At 38.0% G+C, this 21,233-nt stretch overlaps 1 protein-coding gene across 1 annotated transcript; it reads left to right on the top strand.

Annotated features, from left to right (window-relative positions):
• The first annotated feature begins 2,994 nt into the window (after positions 1–2,994).
• On the top strand, positions 2,995–3,612 carry LOC146720683 (uncharacterized). Its single transcript, XM_085488145.1, has one exon. It carries the CDS (start codon positions 2,995–2,997, stop codon positions 3,610–3,612), a length of 618 nt encoding a protein of 205 aa, XP_085344271.1.
• The last annotated feature ends 17,621 nt before the right edge of the window (positions 3,613–21,233 follow it).

The following is a 21,233-nucleotide window of genomic DNA, read 5'->3' on the forward strand; positions in this document are numbered from 1 at the left end:
TTCTTTAATTTGGTGGCTGAAAACCAAAGAAAAAGATGTTATTAATACATCAACCATTCCAAAAAAATTTAGGCATATTAATCATATAGTAAAATTAACATGGAAAGATTTTAAAACTCAAAAAAAAACAAAGGTTGATGCAAAAATTCTTGCCATGAGCGGTAAGTAATATTTTTATGTTAAAAATAACTATTTTTTATATCAACAAAATAAAAAAATATTAAATGTTTATTTTTATTATAGACAACGAAAATAAACTGCATAAATTGATAATATCGACTAATGGTACTATCCATGACCTTACAAAAAATTTTCTCCACCGATGTAGTCGAAGAAAATAAAAAAGGAAAAAATGTAAAAAAATAACGGAAAATATAAGGAAATTTTTGAAAAAGCAAACTGAAGAAAAGATAACAAATAGCCCGCACATTTTATCAAATATTAAAATTAAACTAACATGCATTCATCATCACCACCACAGTCTCTTCCTCTCTCCAATTTACTTCCATCAACATCATTATTTTCACATCCTTCATTTCATCAAAATAAAAAATCTTATTAATTTACACGATACAGCACATAATACACATACATTCACTGCAATTAAAGATAACACAAATACCGTCCATCTAAATCAAGAACCATTAAACGTACATCAATTTCAAAACAGTACATCATCATCTTTACAATCTCTTTCTCACCATTATCAATCTCAAACATCAGATGAATCAGCCACAATATTATCATTTTCATGTCCTTCGACTTCATTTCATCAAAATCAAACCTCTTATAACTTACAGAATACAGCACCTAACATGTATTCATCATCACAATCTCTTTTTCCCTCCAATTTACTTTCATCAACATCATTTTCACATCCTTCGACTTCATTTCATCAAAATCAAACATTTTATAATTCACAGGACACAACACACAATACACAGATATTCAATGCAATTAAAACTAATACACATACAGTACACTTAAATCAGGAACCACCAAACATAAATGAACATCAAAACAGTGCATCATCATCTTTACAGTTTCTTTCCCACAATCAAAATCCAAAAATAAATAAATCGACCACAACATCATTTTCTTGCCCTTCGACTTCATTTCAACAATCAAACCGCATATATCAAAACAATACGGATTCATCATCAGATTCTGATTCATCTTCACAAAATTCACGAGAAAGTGAACAGAATAATGTTGGAATTGGAATATTTTCAGAGCTTCCAAATGGGATAAGTGAGCATTAATTTTGTTCATAAATTTTAATTCTTTGCATTAATTACAAATTATAATTTATCAATTACAGTCACAAAAAGAGATATATATTTTCAAGAACAATTATTGAAAATAATGAGAAATGCATATGAAAATCAAAGAAAAATGGACGTTGACTCAAAAGAAATCTTTGCGGTAATGCGCACGCACGCACATACACACACACACACCACAGTGGGAGCCTGAAACCCATACGTGGCGCGTCCCCAGGTGGCGGATAGGGGAAGCTCGCTGATCGTGGAGGGACGGGGCGCATCTGCGTCTCGTGTACCTGTGTGGTGCTTCTCAACACGTTCGGAGGGTTTGAAGGAAATAAAATATTTCTCGCAAACCAAACAGCCTAGGGGAAGCAACCCCGAAGATAAACCAAACATGGAGAGTACAACCAATAAAAATGTACTTACGGTGCAAGGAAGGGATACCCTAGTACCGGCGTCTGTTGAGAGTGAGCAAGTGCTGCAGGATTTGGTCACTCGGATCCTGTAGCGCCTAATGTTACAAGTGACCAAAAGGCTGAAAGAAAATTCAACAAAATGAAGAAATAAATCGAAGCCCTTGTGGAGTTCATCCAGGAGAAGAAGAACCTACATAAGGAATTGAAGGACATGGCGAAGAGCGCACTGAAAGCTCTTAAGGAATACAGTAGTGAGCGACATATTCCTACACCGTGTATAAGGAGCAATGCTGGCAAAGATGGGATGACACAAACATCTCCCATCTTTAAGACAGGTGTCAATAGTGTGAATACACCTGGAAAACGTGATTGCTCGCCCTCACCGCCGGTGCCCTTGGCAAAGGTGGCTAAAAAAGAAGAGGGTACAAATCAAGAGAGGAAACCGCCTCAGTCTCAAGAAAAAGATTGGGTAACGGTCAAAAAAAGGAAGAAGAAGAAAAAGAAGAAGAAAGACAATAATACGTCAGAGAAGAAAAAAGGTCATGCATCCGTGCAGCAACCCAAGCGTCAAATGTTGCCGAATGCGCTGCTCATTAGCGCTAAGCCAGAGAAGTCCTATGCGGATATCCTGAGGAAGGTCAAGACGGATATTCTACAAAAAGACATCGAGGATAATATCGAGAAAGTGCGCAGGACGAATGCGGGGCAACTGCTAATCGTCCTCAACAGAAAGATCGGCGATAAGATGGGGCCACTGCAACAACGGATGGCGGAGGTACTCAAAGAGGAGACCGACGTCACCAGCAAACAGCAGGAGGCCCATCTGGAAATCAAGGATATTGAGGAAACGACTACAAAGGAAGAAGTACTCGAAGCCCTCAGAAAAGTGGCAGGTGATGAGCACCAAATAGCAGAGACAACTGTCAAGTCTCTCCGCACATCATTTGGTCGGACACAAATAGCGGTTATTAAGTTACCAATGGAGGCCGCAAAGAAGATTATAGGAGAAAGAGGCAGGATCTGAATTGGCTTAGTTAACTGTCCCATCAGGGAGGTAAGCAGGCCCCTAAAGTGCTACAAATGTTGGCACATAGGTCATATCGCTAAACAGTGTAAGAGCGATATAGACCGATCTAAGCTATGCTTAAAATGTGGCGGTAGTGGGCACAAAGTGGCTCAATGCACAAAAGATGTGCGTTGTATCTTGTGCATTGAAGCAGGAAATGAAGCAAACTGCGGACACATGAAAGGTAGTCCTAGGTCTGCGCAGTTTATCAACAAGAACTCTAGCGGCTGAATAAAAAGCGAAGATGAGGATAATCCAGCACAACTTAAATCATTGTGAAGCGGCACAGGATCTGCTTATGCAGACGGTAAGAGAGACAACGCCCGACATCGTGATCATCTCAGAGCCGTACAGGATGCTCGAGACTGACTTATGGGCGGCTGATTCCACCGGAAAAGCTGTCATTTGGGCTTGCCGAAACTTGCCCTTTCAAGACACCATTGATAGCACACAGAAAGGATTTGTGAGAGCAAAAGTAGGTAACATCCATTTCTACAGCTGTTATGCTCCACCAAGTCTAACCATTGAGGAATTCACGCACTTCCTAGAATTATTAGTCAAGGATGCTAAGGAACATCATCCCGTTGCCATTGCGGGGGATTTTAATGCGTGGACAATTGAATGGGGTAGTAAACATACCAACTCAAGAAGTCAAGTACTACTGGAGGCAATGTGCAGCCTGGACAATGTGTTACTGAACACCGGAGAAGAACCAATCTATGAGAAAGGGGAGAAGAGCTCAATAGTGAACTTAACTCTCATTAGCAGCTGGCTGATACGAGGGAAATCATTGTGGAAGGTTTCAAAAGAGTACAACCACAGTGATCACCGACTAATTCGATGGGAGGTCTCAACAGGATAGGAAAGAAGAAAACCGGTATCAAGGAAAGCAAACTCGATAGGGTGGAAAACTAGCATGTTTGACCTAGAGTTATTCCAAGTGGCATTGGATAGCAGTCCTATAGCTTCTGATAATGTAATAGCAGAGGCGGAGACGGTTATGAGGCGAGTACGAGATGCCTGTGACGCAACAATACCTCGTAAATGCTTCTTTAATAGGATCCCACCCATGTATTAGTGAAATGAGGACATTGCTGCCAAACGCAAGAAATGCATCCGATCAAAAAGAGCGGAGAAACGTAGCAGGAAGAAGAAGAACCACGAAGAGTTGAAGGAGCAGTTCAAAAAAGCACGACAAGAGCTGGCTAAAGCCATAAAAGCCAGTAAAAGGCAATGTTGGGAGGAACTACTTTAGTTGATGAAGATCCCTGGGGTAGACCATATAAAATAGTCACGTCGCGGCTTAAAGGCAAGACAATGCCTACACCGACATGCCCAAAACTACTACAGAAGATAGTCACGGAGCTCTTTCCATAGAGACCAAATTTTGAGTATCGGGTGGAAGTGCTTGAGAACCTCAATGAGGACGAGATAATCCCGCCGGTGACGATAAAAAAATTGAAGGAAGCATGTTCCAAAGTAGGAAATTCAAAAGCGCCAGGGTTAGATAGAATCCCTAATATTGCGCTGAAGGCGGCCATTAAGATGGCCCCAGAAATGTTCCGGAGCATGTACAATAAATGTTTGGAAAAAGGAGTGTTCCCCACTAAGTGGAAACAGCAGAATGTCACATTTACGAGGTTACGTGAGTGGCTAGTTCAGGCAGGACAAAAGCTGGCTGAACATAAGACGGAAGCGGTACTAATCACCAGCAGGAAGGAGGTGGAGATGATAAAGCTTCGAGTAGGAGAATACGACATAACATCCCAGCCGAACATACGGTACCTAGGGGTGTTGATTGACTCCCGGCTTAATTTTAAAGCACACGTGGAGTATGTAAGTGCGCAGGCAGCTGGAGTAAGGTCAGCTCTATCGCGACTCATGCCCAACGTAGGAGGTCCAAAACAGAACAGAAGAGCATTACTAGTATCGGTGATTACATCAATTATGACGTATGGCATTGCATCAGTAACCAGATTAAACACCCTTAGAGTAGCAAGTGCATTTTGCACAGTATCGAAGGAAGCTGCAGAAATCATCGCAGGTATTCTTTCCATAAAAGTTTTGGCAGAAGAGCAAAAACTCATATATCAACGGAGAAAACTTGGACACGCAGATACAGAAGATTTAAAGATAGAAGAAAGACATAGAAGCATACAGCGCTGGCAAAAGTTATGGGATGCTTCTACTAAAGGAAAATGGACTCACCAATTAATCCTGCAAGTGGATAAGTGGATCAAACGTAGACACGGTGTAAATTACTACCTGACCCAGATGCTGTCAGGTCACGGATATTTTCGAGCATATCTTTTCAAATTTAAATATGAACACACACACACACAATATAATAAAAAAATTACAATTACATTTATATATAAAATTTCATACCTAATAATAAAAATAACAATAACAACATTATAATATAAACGGAATAATATAAAAATGAAAAAAATAATGCATGAAGTACATAACAATTTTATTTTTAAATGATAATCCTTAAGAGTCGCCAGTAATAAATAATGAAAATCTCTCCTCCAATTTTAAAGTCGACCAGACTGGCAATGACTAAGTTTTCTACTAACAGTCAACATCTATTTATTTCGGGCTTACTTCTGTCAGTTATACATTGTTCATCAAAACAATGGTTAATTTTGTCGGGGGTTTGCTGTAAATATGATTTATTGTATTAATCTGATTACTTGAAAAGGGCTGCAATGACAGCCGAAACGTTGTAAATTAAACTAATTATTTAAAATAAATTATTGCCAGTCTGGTCGACTTTAAAATTGGAGGAGAGATTTTCTTCAATTTTATTTTTCTTTTGCAGTTACCAAATCATTATTTTAAGACGGCTGAAGACAAAGTAAAAATATATTAAATAAATGAAAATTAATACTTTAATACTCTTTATATATATATATATATATATATATATATATATATATATATATATACAGGGTGAGTCATTTTAATCTATGGACCCGAATATCTTCCAAATTACGGTATCTACGAAAAAATGGTTTAGATAAAAGTTGACCAGGACAGAGAGGGTCATTCAATTGTACCATTGGTTTTGACCTTGAGGTCAATTTTGAAGGTTATTTCAAGGTCACGATGGTTTTTTTAAATGGGACACCCTATTTTTGACTGCGGAATTTGAAAGAGCGGAAAATTTTACATCAAACTTGTCTTATGAAAAAATTGTTTTTGCGACCTTGGAAAGGTAAAAAATAAAGGTAAAATGCCTGAAAAACGATCTGGTGTACTTTTTCTGAAATGACGTGGTTTTCTGGGTAACACAAATGTGCATAATGCTTAAACAAAGTCAATGAATTGTAAAAGTGTAAATCACTTTGACTAGCTTGACCTTGAGGTCAATTTTCAAGGTTGTTTGAGGTTTATAACGCATTTTTTATTAGTAAACCCTATTTTTGACCGCAGAATCCGTTTCTTGACAATGGACTCTTAAACAATGGCACTTTTTACATGAGCATAAGGATTTTTTAGTTTTTCGACCTGACCTTTTGAAGGTCATATCAAGGTCAAAAGCACTTTCATCTTACTTTTAGCGTTACCCGGAAACAACGACGTGGACGTAGTAAGTTCTGTTTCCTTTAGGGTGCTTGATTATTGCGAGTCCCCTTGCCTCTCACGTCGGGGTGCTTGATTATCGTGAGTCCCCTTGCCTCTCACGTCGGGGTGCCTGATTATCGTGAGTCCCCTTGCCTCTCACATCGGGGTGCTTGATTATCGTGAGTCCCCTTGCTTCTCACGTCGAGGTGCCTGATTATCGTGAGTCCCCTTGCCTCTCACGTCGGGGTGCTTGATTATCGTGAGTCCACTTGCCTCTTACGTCGGGGTGCTTGATTATCGTGAGTCCCCTTGCCTCTCACGTCGGGGTGCCTGATTATCGTGAGTCCCCTTGCCTCTCACGTCGGGTGCTTAATTATTGTGAGTCCCCTTGCTTCTAACGTCGGGGTGCTTGATTATCGTGAGTCCCCTTTGCCTCTCACGTCGGGGTGCTTGATTATCGTGAGTCCCCTTGCCTCTCACGTCGGGGTGCTTAATTATCGTGAGTCCCCTTGCCTCTCACGTCGGGGTGCCTGATTATCGTGAGTCCTCTTGCCTCTCACGTCGGGTGCTTAATTATTGTGAGTCCCCTTGCCTCTCACGTCGGGGTGCTTGATTATTGTACGTTCCCTTGCCTCTCACGTCGGGGTGCCTGTTTATCGTGAGTACCCTTGCCTCTCACGTCGGGGTGCTTAATTATCGTGAGTCCTCTTGCCTCTCACGTCGGGGTGCTTGATTATCGTGAGTCCCCTTGCCTCTCACGTCGGGGTGCTTAATTATCGTGAGTCCCCTTGCCTCTCACGTCGGGGTGCTTGATTATCGTGAGTCCCTTTGCCTCTCACGTCGGGGTGCTTGATTATTGTAAGTCCCCTTGCCTCTCACGTCGGGGTGCCTGATTGTCGTGAGTCCCCTTGTCTCTCACGTCGGGGTGCTTCATTATCGTGAGTCCCCTTGCCTCTCACGTCGGGGTGCTTGATTATCGTGAGTCCCCTTGCCTCTCACTGACACTGTAATTCAAATGAATTACCCACGGAATAATTGTTCAAAATTACCTTCGTTGGCTTCGAGATATAACTGCAATCTGTTTTGAAAACTATCCTGTTCTAAGCAGGGTAGCTCTAGGAATGGCTGCACAAGCTCTATGAATGCGGTCCATAAAATCATCTTTTGTGGTTGGTCGTTCAGCAAAAACATTTTTCAAGTATCCCCATAAAAAGAAATCGGGCGACGTCAGATCTGGTGAGCAAGGAGGCCATTCAACTGGACCCCTTCGTCCAATCCATCTGTCATTGTAACTGGCATTTAAAAAGGCACGTACAATGAGTGCATAATGCGGTGCAGCATCATCTTGTTGAAGCCACATTCTTGCTCTTGTTGCTAAGTCAACATCTTCTAATAAGCCTGGTAAGTGATCTCTTAGCAACGATAAGTAACTGTGTCTATCAATGTTCTCTTCAAAAAAATAAGGTCCAATCAAATAACCATTTACAATGCCGCACCACACCATAATACTCCATCGATTTTGATGATCTATTGGCCTATACCAGTGGGGATTAACATCTGACCAATAATGGCAGTTGTGTCTATTAAGTTGTCCGTCACTATAAAATTTAGCCTCATCTGAGAAAAGCACATACCTAAAAAAATTAGGATCCTTGATATGACCTTCAAAAAGTCAGGTCGAAAGGATAAATGGAAATCCATTTTTACTACGAGAGCAGCGGATGTAAGGTATCCGATACCTAATGCTAATAATCAACGATTGAAAAAAACTAAACAATTACGTTTGATTTAAGATTTATAATTATTGTTATAATAGAATTTTATTCCTTTTCTTTCTTACTCACTTCTGCATAATTGAAAAATTTACTATTTAAAGTTGCTTAAATTTAAAAATTCCAAACATACATACAAGGTATGTAGGTAATTACATTCACAAGTTACCTTTCCAGAATGGCTGATTATAGTCCTAATGAGATTGTTGATATTATATTAGTTTTAGGGGAGTGTCATAGCAATTACAATGCAGCATCAAGGCTTTATACTCAACGTTTTCCTGAAAGGCGACATCCAACTGATATGACAATACGTAGTTTAGTCCAAAGAACTCGCAATGGACATCTTGTTCGTCAACGTCAACATCATGAATATGACAAAAATGATGCGCGAGCTGTAACTATTTTAGCAATAGTTCACCTTAATCCTCATGTTAGTACTCGCCAGATTGAAAGGAAAATAGGTATACCACAAAGAACTGTTGTTAGAATTTTAAGAGCTCTAAATTATCACCCTTTTCACATAACTCTTACGCAGGCTTTACAGCCTAATCATCATCTGATGCGTATTGCTTTTTGCCAGTGGGCTTTACAAATGTTACACGATGATCCTAATTTTTTTAGGTATGTGCTTTTCTCAGATGAGGCTAAATTTTATAGTGACGGACAACTTAATAGACACAACTGCCATTATTGGTCAGATGTTAATCCCCACTGGTATAGGCCAATAGATCATCAAAATCGATGGAGTATTATGGTGTGGTGCGGCATTGTAAATGATTATTTGATTGGACCTTATTTTTTTGAAGAGAACATTGATAGACACAGTTACTTATCGTTGCTAAGAGATCACTTACCAGGCTTATTAGAAGATGTTGACTTAGCAACAAGAGCAAGAATGTGGCTTCAACAAGATGATGCTGCACCGCATTATGCACTCATTGTACGTGCCTTTTTAAATGCCAGTTACAATGACAGATGGATTGGACGAAGGGGTCCAGTTGAATGGCCTCCTTGCTCACCAGATCTGACGTCGCCCGATTTCTTTTTATGGGGATACTTGAAAAATGTTTTTGCTGAACGACCAACCACAAGAGATGATTTTATGGACCGCATTCATAGAGCTTGTGCAGCCATTCCTAGAGCTAGAACTGCTAGACCCTGCTTAGAACAGGATAGTTTTCAAAACAGATTGCAGTTATATCTTGAAGCCAACGGAGGTAATTTTGAACAATTACTCCGTGGGTAATTCATTTGAATTACAGTGTCAGTGAGAGGCAAGGGGACTCACGATAATCAAGCACCCCGACGTGAGAGGCAAGGGGACTCACGATAATCAAGCACCCCGACGTGAGAGACAAGGGGACTCACGACAATCAGGCACCCCGACGTGAGAGGCAAGGGGACTTACAATAATCAAGCACCCCGACGTGAGAGGCAAAGGGACTCACGATAATCAAGCACCCCGACGTGAGAAGCAAGGGGACTCACGATAATTAAGCACCCCGACGTGAGAGGCAAGGAAACTCACGATAATCAAGCACCCCGACGTGAGAGGCAAGGGGACTCACGATAATCAAGCACCCCGACGTTAGAGGCAAGGGGACTCACGATAATTAAGCACCCCGACGTGAGAGGCAAGGGTACTCACGATAATCAGGCACCCCGACGTGAGAGGCAAGGGAACGTACAATAATCAAGCACCCCGACGTGAGAGGCAAGGGGACTCACAATAATTAAGCACCCGACGTGAGAGGCAAGGGGACTCACGATAATCAGGCACCCCGACGTGAAAGGCAAGGGGACTCACGATAATCAAGCACCCCGACGTAAGAGGCAAGTGGACTCACGATAATCAAGCACCCCGACGTGAGAGGCAAGGGGACTCACGATAATCAGGCACCTCGACGTGAGAGGCAAGGGGACTCACGATAATCAAGCACCCCGACGTGAGAGGCAAGGGGACTCACGATAATCAGGCACCCCGACGTGAGAGGCAAGGGGACTCACGATAATCAAGCACCCCGACGTGAGAGGCAAGGGGACTCGCAATAATCAAGCACCCTAAAGGAAACAGAACTTACTACGTCCACGTCGTTGTTTCCGGGTAACGCTAAAAGTAAGATGAAAGTGCTTTTGACCTTGATATGACCTTCAAAAGGTCAGGTCGAAAAACTAAAAAATCCTTATGCTCATGTAAAAAGTGCCATTGTTTAAGAGTCCATTGTCAAGAAACGGATTCTGCGGTCAAAAATAGGGTTTACTAATAAAAAATGCGTTATAAACCTCAAACAACCTTGAAAATTGACCTCAAGGTCAAGCTAGTCAAAGTGATTTACACTTTTACAATTCATTGACTTTGTTTAAGCATTATGCACATTTGTGTTACCCAGAAAACCACGTCATTTCAGAAAAAGTACACCAGATCGTTTTTCAGGCATTTTACCTTTATTTTTGACCTTTCCAAAGTCGCAAAAACAATTTTTTCATAAGACAAGTTTGATGTAAAATTTTCCGCTCTTTCAAATTCCGCAGTCAAAAATAGGGTGTCCCATTTAAAAAATCCATCGTGACCTTGAAATAACCTTCAAAATTGACCTCAAGGTCAAAACCAATGGTACAATTGAATGACCCTCTCTGTCCTGGTCAACTTTTATCTAAACCATTTTTTCGTAGATACCGTAATTTGGAAGATATTCGGGTCCATAGATTAAAATGACTCACCCTGTATATACATATAAATATGTAACAATTTTCATTTGTGAGCAAACAAATATCTGTTCCAAAATTATAACAAATTTTCTTTCGTAACTGTCTTATAATTTATATTCTTTGCGTATATGCTTATAAATATGTATATATACGGGAGGGGGAGGGTCCCACTTGCCTACAGACGTGTTTGCGCATATAACTTTGCACACATGACATTGCACACACGTATTATTGCACACATGCACATTGCACACACGTATTATTGTACACATGCGCATTGCACACACGTATTATTGCACACATGCACATTGCACACACGTATTATTGTACACATGCGCATTGCACACACGTATTATTGCACACATGCACATTGCACACACGTACGTGTTGTAAACTTGCACATACGCATTATAGCAAACATGCAATGTGCATGTGCGCAATAATACGTGTGTGTAATGTGGATGTGCGCACTAATGCGTGTGTGCAATGTGCATGTGTGTAATAATGCGTGTGTGTATATATATATAAATATAAAGTATATATATATATATAAAGAATACAAACTATAAGACAGTTACAAGAGAAAATTCATTATGACTTTGGAACAGATATTTGTTTGCTCACTGTTTTTGATCGATTAGTATTAATAATTAAACTGAGGATTTAATTAGAACTGGGATTTACTTGAATACCAAGCTTTATTTAAGTGAAAAAATATACAGAAAATAAAGGAACCCAGAAAATTTACATTCGATTTCGGAGCACGTCTTGACGGTACGACGTTCGAAATTATACTGAATCTGAGATGATGTAGCGTATTGGAAACGAAGTAAACAGATATAAGTCACCTTGTATTGTTCGCTTTATTCTCTATGTGTTTTGACGAGCAAGCTTCCAACACGCTACATCATCGTGATTTAAGTACGAAAGAAGAAAATATAAATATGTATATGTAAGAAAAAAAAATATTATAATAACTTTACTTAAATCAGTAACATTACCACCCGCCTCGAGCGGTTGATCAAAATCAAATCTGATCAGTTAAGGTACTCTCTCTCATCGTGTGAGATTATAGTTGTAATGACTTACATGGTTTTTTTTTCTAAATACTCTCACACCACCCGCCGTGTGAGAGCATTTTCACATATTTGGAACCATTTAGAGAATACTTAGAATTAATGTAAATTTAAGCGAAACTTTAATAATGCGTTAGGCGTGTGAATTGTTTGGTCGATATTTGACAATTTACTGCAGCGACTCGACAGAAAAAGTATTATTTTCGGCGACCGGTAGTAGACAGAGTTTGGAGATGGGGCGAGTATAAATCGCATTTACAGTCTTTACGTCGACCATTCGCACTAGATTATCTGTCCTCGGGTAAACTTTTACTACCCTTTCGAGTTCCCACTTAGTTGGAGGGAAATTTGGATTTTTAATTAGCACTAAATCATTAATTTTCAAATTAGACCTATGTTTTGGCCATTTTGAGCACGTCTGTAGAGAATTAAGATAATCGGATGACCAAACTTTCCAGAACCTCTCAGTGATAGCTTGTACGGTCTGCCAGCGCGACAATCGGTTTTCTGATAAATTCAACAAAGACGGCGTAGGTACTGCCTTCAACAGAGACCCAGTCAAAAAATGTCCTGGTGTTAACGTGTCAAATGACTCGGGATCATCACTTAGCGGGTGTATAGGACGTGAATTCAAGCAGCTTTCTACTTTACATAGAAGTGTATTGAACTTTTCGTAAGTAAGCTTGAATTCTCCAATGATTCTTTTTAAGTGAAATTTTACGCTTTTTACTCCCGCTTCCCAAAGTCCTCCAAAATGAGGAGCTCCAGGAGGAATAAACTTCCAGGTAATCTCGTCAGACGCGAAAATATTCTTAAAATTGATATCCGAAGTCACTTGACGAAGCTGCGATTTAAGTTTGTTTTCGGCACCTTTAAAATTAGTACCATTATCTGAGTACACGCATAAGGGTAAGCCTCGGCGGGACACAAATCTATCAAATGCTGCGAGAAAGCTTTCTGAGGTATAGTCCGAGACGAGCTCCAGGTGTACTGCGCGTGTAGCGAAGCAAACGAAAATGGTTAAGTAACATTTTTATGATTTGCAACCGCGGCCTGGAGCCAGTCTCACTATGGACCTGCATAGTCTACACCTACGTGCGAAAAAGGGCGACTCGGCTTGACGCGGGATTCGGGTAAATCCCTCATAAGCTGAGACGAAACCCGAGCTCGCTGTCTTACGCATGTTATGCATTTATAAATGAATGATTTGACTAAAGACTGACTGAGTACCACCGTGCAACGTGTATGTGTGTGTGAGAGATGAAGAGATACGCTATTCTACCTCTTGACAAAATCGCCGGGAATCGACAAGACGCGGATAAATCTGCATTTCTTAGTCGTCCTTCAATTCTAAGAATGCCCTTCTCATCTAGAAATGGATTTAAACGCTTTAAAAGATTCCGATTGCCTACAAATTTGTGATCTTGTAAAAGATGAATTTCTTGAGAAAAACATCGTTGTTGTTCGATTTTAATTACAAATTCTTTTGCTAGTAAGATCTCCTCTCCAGTTAAGGCCAAATCTAGTAGTTCTGTTTCAATCAGCTTCCTACAACGCCGTACAAAACGAATACAGTAGGCAGTGACTCTCAAAAGTTTAGTCCAGGAGGATAAAATATCGATAAGCCCCCACGAGCACGTTGCTCTGACGTTTGAAACTGGTAACGACACTAGCTTTTTCCTCGCTCTCTGAATTATTGAATAAATGAGGCACTTGAGTCTGCTCAGGCCATTGATTTTCATTGTGTTGTAACCACATTGGGCCCTGCCACCAAAGATTATGTAATTTTAATTTCTCTACAGTAATACCGCGTGATGCGCAATCTGCCGGATTTTCTTCTCCTGGTACATGTTGCCACTTTGCTTCTGAAAGATTGAGTTGTATATACAATACTCGGTTCGCTACAAAGAGCTTCCATCTGCTCGGGTGATCATTGAGCCAGTGTAATATTACAGAGGCGTCTGTCCAACAAAATATTTCAACTTTATATAATTTTAAGGAAGCTTTAACGTAATTCATAGCTTTACAAAGAAGAACTGCTGCACACAATTCCATACGTGGAATGCTAAGAGGAGTCAGCGGAGCAACCTTAGTTTTAGTATAGAGAAGAGAAATCTTGTTTTCATCTTTTGATATAACCTTTATATAGATGACAGCTGCATAAGCGATAGACGAAGCGTCTGAGAATCCATGTAGTTGTATGGTTGGAGATTCCGACGTGATTCCTTGTTAACGAGGAATCGTAATGTTATTTAGATCTTTTAGCTTTGAATAAAAGGCGAGAAAGGCATTAACTGTATCTCTAGGTAGTTCGTCGTCCCATCCTACTTTTAATTTCCATAAAGATTGTATGATTACTTTGCCCACTATCGTAACGGGAGCAAGCCAACCTAGTGGGTCATAGATTTTAGCAAGAACTGAAAGAAAGAAAGTGGTTTATTATATTTTTTGAGGGTTTCATGTGATACTTTAAAATACAAAGTATCTGAGGCGGGATTCCAAGCAATCCCCAAGACTTTCAGTGATTCGTCCTGTTTTAAGTCTTTACTAATAGCTAAACCATGATTTGCTTCCGGTATGTCATGTAATAAGTCTTTTGAATTGTTCGCCCATTTCCTTAATTCCATATTTCCCGATTTTAGCAAATTAATAAGTTGATTGCGAGTCTGTCTGAGTAAATTTTTATTGTTACTTCCAAACATTGCATTATTTACAAAAAAGTTATTCTCCAAAACTGGAGCAGCAAGCGGATAATTCTTTCCTTCATCTACAGCAATTTGTTTGAGTATACGATTGGCAATAAAGGGAGCGCATGCTGTTCCGTAAGTAACGGTTTTGAGTCGATATGTTTTAAGTTCTTCATCGGGATGTTTTCGCCAAATTATTTGTTGATAATTGCAATCGTTATCAGAAACTCTAATTTGTCTGAACATCTTTGTGATATCAGCTAAATACACATACCGGTGTAAACGCCACTGTAAAATAAGCGCAAAGAGATCAGACTGTAATTTTTGTCCGACATGTAAATAATCATTTAATGTGGAACCATTAGACGATCGACATGAGGCATTAAAAACAACACGTAATTTAGTGGTTTGACTTGATTCTCGAACGACGGGCAAATGAGGAATATACACCCTTTGTTTATCGTCAGATTCATCGTTATCGAGAGACATATGATTGAGTGATTTATATTCAGCTAAAAATTCTTGATATTCGGAGTATAGCTTGGGTCGGTTCTTTAGTCGAGATTCATTTTTCAGAAAGATTTTTGTAGCGATTGACTTGGTTTCTCCAATAGGAAATGGAGGAGACAGCTTGAACGGTAATTTAATTTCATACTGTCCACTTTCAAGCCGTTTATGTGTCGTTTGAAAATGTTTTTCACAGATAGATTCGTCTGGAGAAAGACGAGTGTCAGATGGTACATCTTCCACCGCCAAAAATTTTTTGATAAATTCGTTTAAAGAATTAAGTAAATTGATGTGATTAATGCAATATGTGAGATTGTTAGACCGACCTTTTCCAGACGAACTGGATATCGCACCTGATATAATCCAACCTAATAATGTTAATTGGGCTGTAGGAGTATCTGTGATACCTGTGCGTACCCCTTGGAGAATTATATCGCCAAAAATATCAGCGCCTAAAAGAAGATCAATATTATGATGTTGGTGCATTTCAGGATCGGCTAAATCGAGCCCTGTGAGATGAGTCCATTCAGGGTCAAAGCGAATAGGTTCTGATTGATAATTAGTGATTTTTGTGAGGCTGACGGCAGTAATGAGAATTAACCGTGTATTATTTTGATAAGGTGATATATTACACATCACGGCAGAGTTTATTTTACCAGTACGGTTACTGCCGATTCCAGTTAGTTCAACGAAGATAGATTGTCTTTTCAATTTTAACAATTGCACGATGGCCTCAGTGATACAGGACACCTGCGAGCCTTGGTCGAGTAGTGCTCTCACCCGCAGTGTACGTCCATTCGCATGTAGGTCCACCATCGCGGTGGGTAAGATAGTTTGATTAAAATGTAAATTTGTAACAAGATTATTTGTTAGAATTTTGGCCACAGTCGTCACAACAGTGCTAGTTGATGTATTTTGATCTATTGATTTATTAGAAAATTCTTGTTTGTTTGAAAAGGTTTTAGTACTAGCATCATTATGTACCATTGTATGATGTTTTTTTTGGCAAACGCTGCAAGTTCATTTTGAATAGCACTGTTGTAACAAGTGTCCCGGAGCTAGACAATTAAAACAAAGTTTTTTATTATTCAAAAAAGATCGTCTATCATCGACACTTAAATTAATAAACTTTTGACATTGATATAAAGCATGAGAGTTTTCGCACGCCGGACATTTGAATTTAGTAGCAGTTATCTGAAGTGATTTTACGACTGATTGTGATTTTGCACCTTTTTCAGTTTTTATCGATTTTTCCTGCTTTGATTTCGCATTTGTATAAGTCGTACTAATCGCTTCAGCTGCTCGGATGCGAGCAGATAAGAACTTCTCAATTTCTTCATAAGTAGGCATATTTTTCTCGTCGCTGATTTTCGTTTCCCATTTGCGCAAAGTATGGCGATCGAATTTAGAAATGATTATAAAATTAAAAAGATCTTCCCATGCATTGACTGGGCGCTTAAGATTAATTAACGCCGCACGAATGTTATCCGCATCATCACGTACATTTTTTAAATCAATCGCGGAGGTTTACGTCAACTTTGGGAAAATAACTAGTTTTTGCAAATGTGCATTTACAATGACACGGGTGTGTTCGTAACGGTTGGTAACTAGCTTCCAAGCGGTTTCATAATTAGCATCCGTAATTGTTATATTTTTCAAGACATTAGCGGCTTCGCCGTTTAACTTATTTTTCAAATGATGAAGCTTCTCTACTTTAGACAATGATTTATTCGTGTGTATTAACGATAAAAAAGTGTCTCGAAAGGGCGCCCAGTCCAAATAATTGCCACTAAATTGAGGGACGGGAATACGTTCGAGTTTAATACGGGAGAAAGCTTCACTTTCGATGTAAGGATTAGATTGATTAACTCGCGAAAGCTGAGATTGATTTTGCGATTCAATGTTATTTATAAATTCCACGAAAGAGTCCGATGCTAAATCAAAGGCGCACAGTGTGCTTTCGTAAACATTGTCCTTGTAATACTCATCTGTTCTGCGTATACTTTCATCGCTGAGACAGAGTATTTTTGTATGTTGCCTTTGAAATTGCTCCCAATAGCCTCGTAGATTGACCGGCTTCGCGCTTTGGCTACCGTCCTTTCGTTTTTGCCGACTTTCCTGAAGTTGTCTGTAGCTCTCGAAATCAATCCAAATAATGATAATTGGCTGACCTTGAGTTCCTCGAAGATTTGCCATGGTGATCAGGGTATAACACGTCGTACCGTTTGACAAAGGAATACGTAAGTTCGAAGTTTTTATGATGCATAAATATGTGACTTTGCCGGTTTATCGCTTCGTTTTTACACAGTTTTCTTTTTGATCGTGTTCACTTTTAACTACTTCATTTAATTTAAATTAATACGTGTATATCACGATCCGCGCCTCGCAATAGTCCACTCGTCAGACGCGAGAGAAAGACAATTGTATCGTACAACTACCACTCTTTGTTCCTCGCGTGTTTCACTCGCACTTTAAATTGTACGAATTCTCCTTTCCGGAGCGCGTCGCGCTAATGATTTACTGACCGAGTGTGGCTCGAATCGTACACTGTGATAAACTTTGATGTGAAGTGTTCATTTCGCTGAAATGCTGTTCCGCATAACACGTGAACTCCTTGAGTTACTGCGTACGTGTTTGATTTTGATTATCGTGTATAAAGACACTTTGTTCACTAGAGTTGTTCTGTTCAACTGAGTAAGACGAGATATTGTTTCAACTATACATCTTCTTCTATTAGCATAAATCCGGCTCGAAAGACCATTTGTTTTTGATCGATTAGTATTAATAATTAAACTGAGGATTTAATTATAACTGGGATTTACTTGAATACCAAGCTTTATTTAAGTGAAAAAATATACAGAAAATAAAGGAACCCAGAAAATTTACATTCGATTTCGGAGCACGTCTTGATGGTACGACGTTCGAAATTATACTGAATCTGAGATGATGTAGCGTATTGGAAACGAAGTAAACAGATATAAGTCACCTTGTATTGTTCGCATTATTCTCTATGTGTTTTGACGAGCAAGCTTCCAACACGCTACATCATCGTGATTTAAGTACGAAAGAAGAAAATATAATATGTGTATGTAAGAAAAAAAAATATTATAATAACTTTACTTAAATCAGTAACACTCACAAATGAAAATTGTTTAAGTAACACAATAATTAAATTTATTATTGCATTTATGTGAACATTCTCATACCTTTGATAATAAATTTTGTTTCCTCATGACTTCCTCATCTCTTATGCATTTTTTTATTGGCAGAGAGAGAGAATGCAAATATAGTTATTCAATTTAATCTGAAATACAAAATAAACAAATTAATTAAAAATTAATATTAAAATTAATAATAAAATTAAGTTATGTAACTGTAATACATATTGTGTAACAACATAATACTATGTAAAACGAATTAAAATTGGTTAATAATCAAAAAGAAGAAGCATTTTGCAAATCAACTTAAACTCACAAATTTTTTTAATATTTAATATATAATACTATTAATTAAATAATGATCAAGATCATACCAATACTTATAATTTCACACACAAATAATATAACCACAATAATTTCAAACTTTATTTGTAAATCTATATTTATCATAATATTTAAATTTAATGTAAAAGTATATTAAATATACTTTTTACACTTATGATATAATTAATTAAAATTGGATCAAATAAATACAATAATAATAGATTTAGTCGTTGTGTCATTTCAACTATTTTCACTTACGAGGAAACAAATATCTGTTCTAAAATCATAATAAATTCTTTCGTAACTGTCTTACAGTTTGTAATCTTTGTGTATATATACATATAAATATGTAACAATTTTCATTTGCGAGCAAACAAATATCTGTTCCAAAATCATAATAAGTTTTCTCTCGTCTTACAATTTATATTCATTGCGTATATACTCATAAATATGTATATATACATACAAATATATATATATATATATATAAAGAATATAAACTATAAGGTAGTTACGAGAGAAAATTCATTATGACTTTGGAACAGGTATTTGTTTGCTCGCAAATGAAAATTATTTAAGTATCAAAATGATTAAATCTATTATTGTATTTACATATGTGAACAAGCATCCTCATACCTTTGTTAAGTAAAGCCGGTATAATGCGATAAACTCTCTTTATCAAAGATAACAAATTTTGTCTCCTCGTGACTTCCTCATGTCTTATGCTTTTTTTTATTGGCAAAATGAAAATATAATTATACAATTTAAACTGAAATACAAAATAAACAAATTAATTTAAAATTAACATAAAATTAAATTATATGAAGATGAGAGGCATTAATATCACGAGCACGTGTAAAAATTATTCTAAAAATTATAGGTTAATGCCGGTGATTGCCAATTTTATGATGCTCAATAATAATGTGTAATAACCTTATGTTACTTACCTATATTCTTTGAAAAATTATTGAGAACCGACATATATTTCTTATTTATTTACGCCTGGGCCTAATCATGGCGTTATTTACTAACATCTACTAAAAGGCAAATGAAAAATATAGGATCGAAAGGGTCTGAATAGCTTAGTTGGTAAGAGCAGTCGCCCGGAAAGTGAAAGACGCGAGTTCGATTCCCGCTTCAGCGACTTTTCGGACCTATATTTTTCTTGCCTATTTTTCTTCATATGCAAGTTCGAGATTAATTTATGTATGGAACTTAGTAATCTCAAACAAAGAGATACAGTTCCAAATAATTAATTTTTTGCGCTTGGGCTCTATTGGCCGATTTAAAATTCATGTATTATTATTATTAATAATATTGAGAGCCGACATATATTTCTTATTTATTATAATTTTAATTCTTAAATTTCTATTATGCACATAATTTAAATTAACTGAATTTCTATATATATATAATTTTAATTCACCGAATTTCTATTTCCCTTTCTAACTGAGAAACTGTAGTCGAAACTACTCAATCATAAAATTAATAAACAATTATTTATCAGATTTTCACTATTATATACATCAAATCCTTTAATCCTTTTAATATACATTACTATCACTATACTAATCCCTCGATACATACAACTGTCAAAATATGCAATGACAGCCGCTCACGAAGTAAACGCAATGACAGAACCAATCGGCATACAAGCATAATGTAATAAGACAGGCGTAGCAATTTGAAAGATGCGTTAGTAGTCATATTCTTCGAACAATTAGAAATTTATCCAAAATACAAAAAGCAACATGGCGTTGCCCATAATGTATAAACAATAATCTAAGTATAATCAAAATATTACGTTATATTTGCGGAGTAAAAATTATACACAATATAATGGTACGATGCCAACGTGCTGCATTGTAAATTGCAAAAATTATACACAATATATAATGGCACAACCGATAAGAAAGAAAGGAGAAGGAAAAGAGGTGGAGGATTACAGGGGAGTAACCTTGACGCCAACATTGTATAAAGTATATATAATGATACTAACGGAAAGATTAAGGAAGGAGGTGGAGAAAAAAGGGATAGTGAAAGAAACCAGATGGGATTTAGGAGAGAAATGGTTACGATGGACAACATCTATGTGATGAATTACCTGATTAATAGACAATTGAAAAGAAAAGGTGGAAAGATGACGGCAATGTTCGTAGACTTAAAGGCAGCGTTCGATTCAGTGGACAGGGAGAAAGTAATGAAGGCAATGGAAGAGAGAGGAATAAGGAAGGGATTGAGAAAAAGGGTAGAGGAGGTGATGAGGGAGACAATTTGTAGGATAAAGATAGGGGGGGGGGGGGGGAATAGGGAAGAAATTTTGGATAGAGAAAGTAGTAAGGCAGGAGTGCTTATTGAGTCCATTGCTATTTAATATCCTGATAGCGGACTTAGAGGAAAAAATGAAGGTGAAAAGAGGAGGAGTAAGGTTAGGTGAAAAAAGGATATATACATTAGCGTACGTGGATGATATGGTGTTGCTGGTAGAGGAGGAGAAAGAATTGAGGAGCATGATCGAAAGACTAGAAGAGTACTTAGATCATAAGAGGTTGGAATTGAACGCGAAGAAGATGAAAGTAATGAAGTTTAGGAGAAAGGGTGGAAGGTGGAAGAAAAGGGAATGGAGATGGAAAGGAGAGAAAATGGAGGAAGTAAAGGAATTTACATATCTGGG

Source organism: Nylanderia fulva, unplaced genomic scaffold (genome assembly GCF_048542155.1).
Source record: "Nylanderia fulva isolate GAGA-0341 unplaced genomic scaffold, ASM4854215v1 Scaffold64, whole genome shotgun sequence".
Taxonomy (NCBI): Eukaryota; Metazoa; Arthropoda; class Insecta; order Hymenoptera; family Formicidae; genus Nylanderia; species Nylanderia fulva.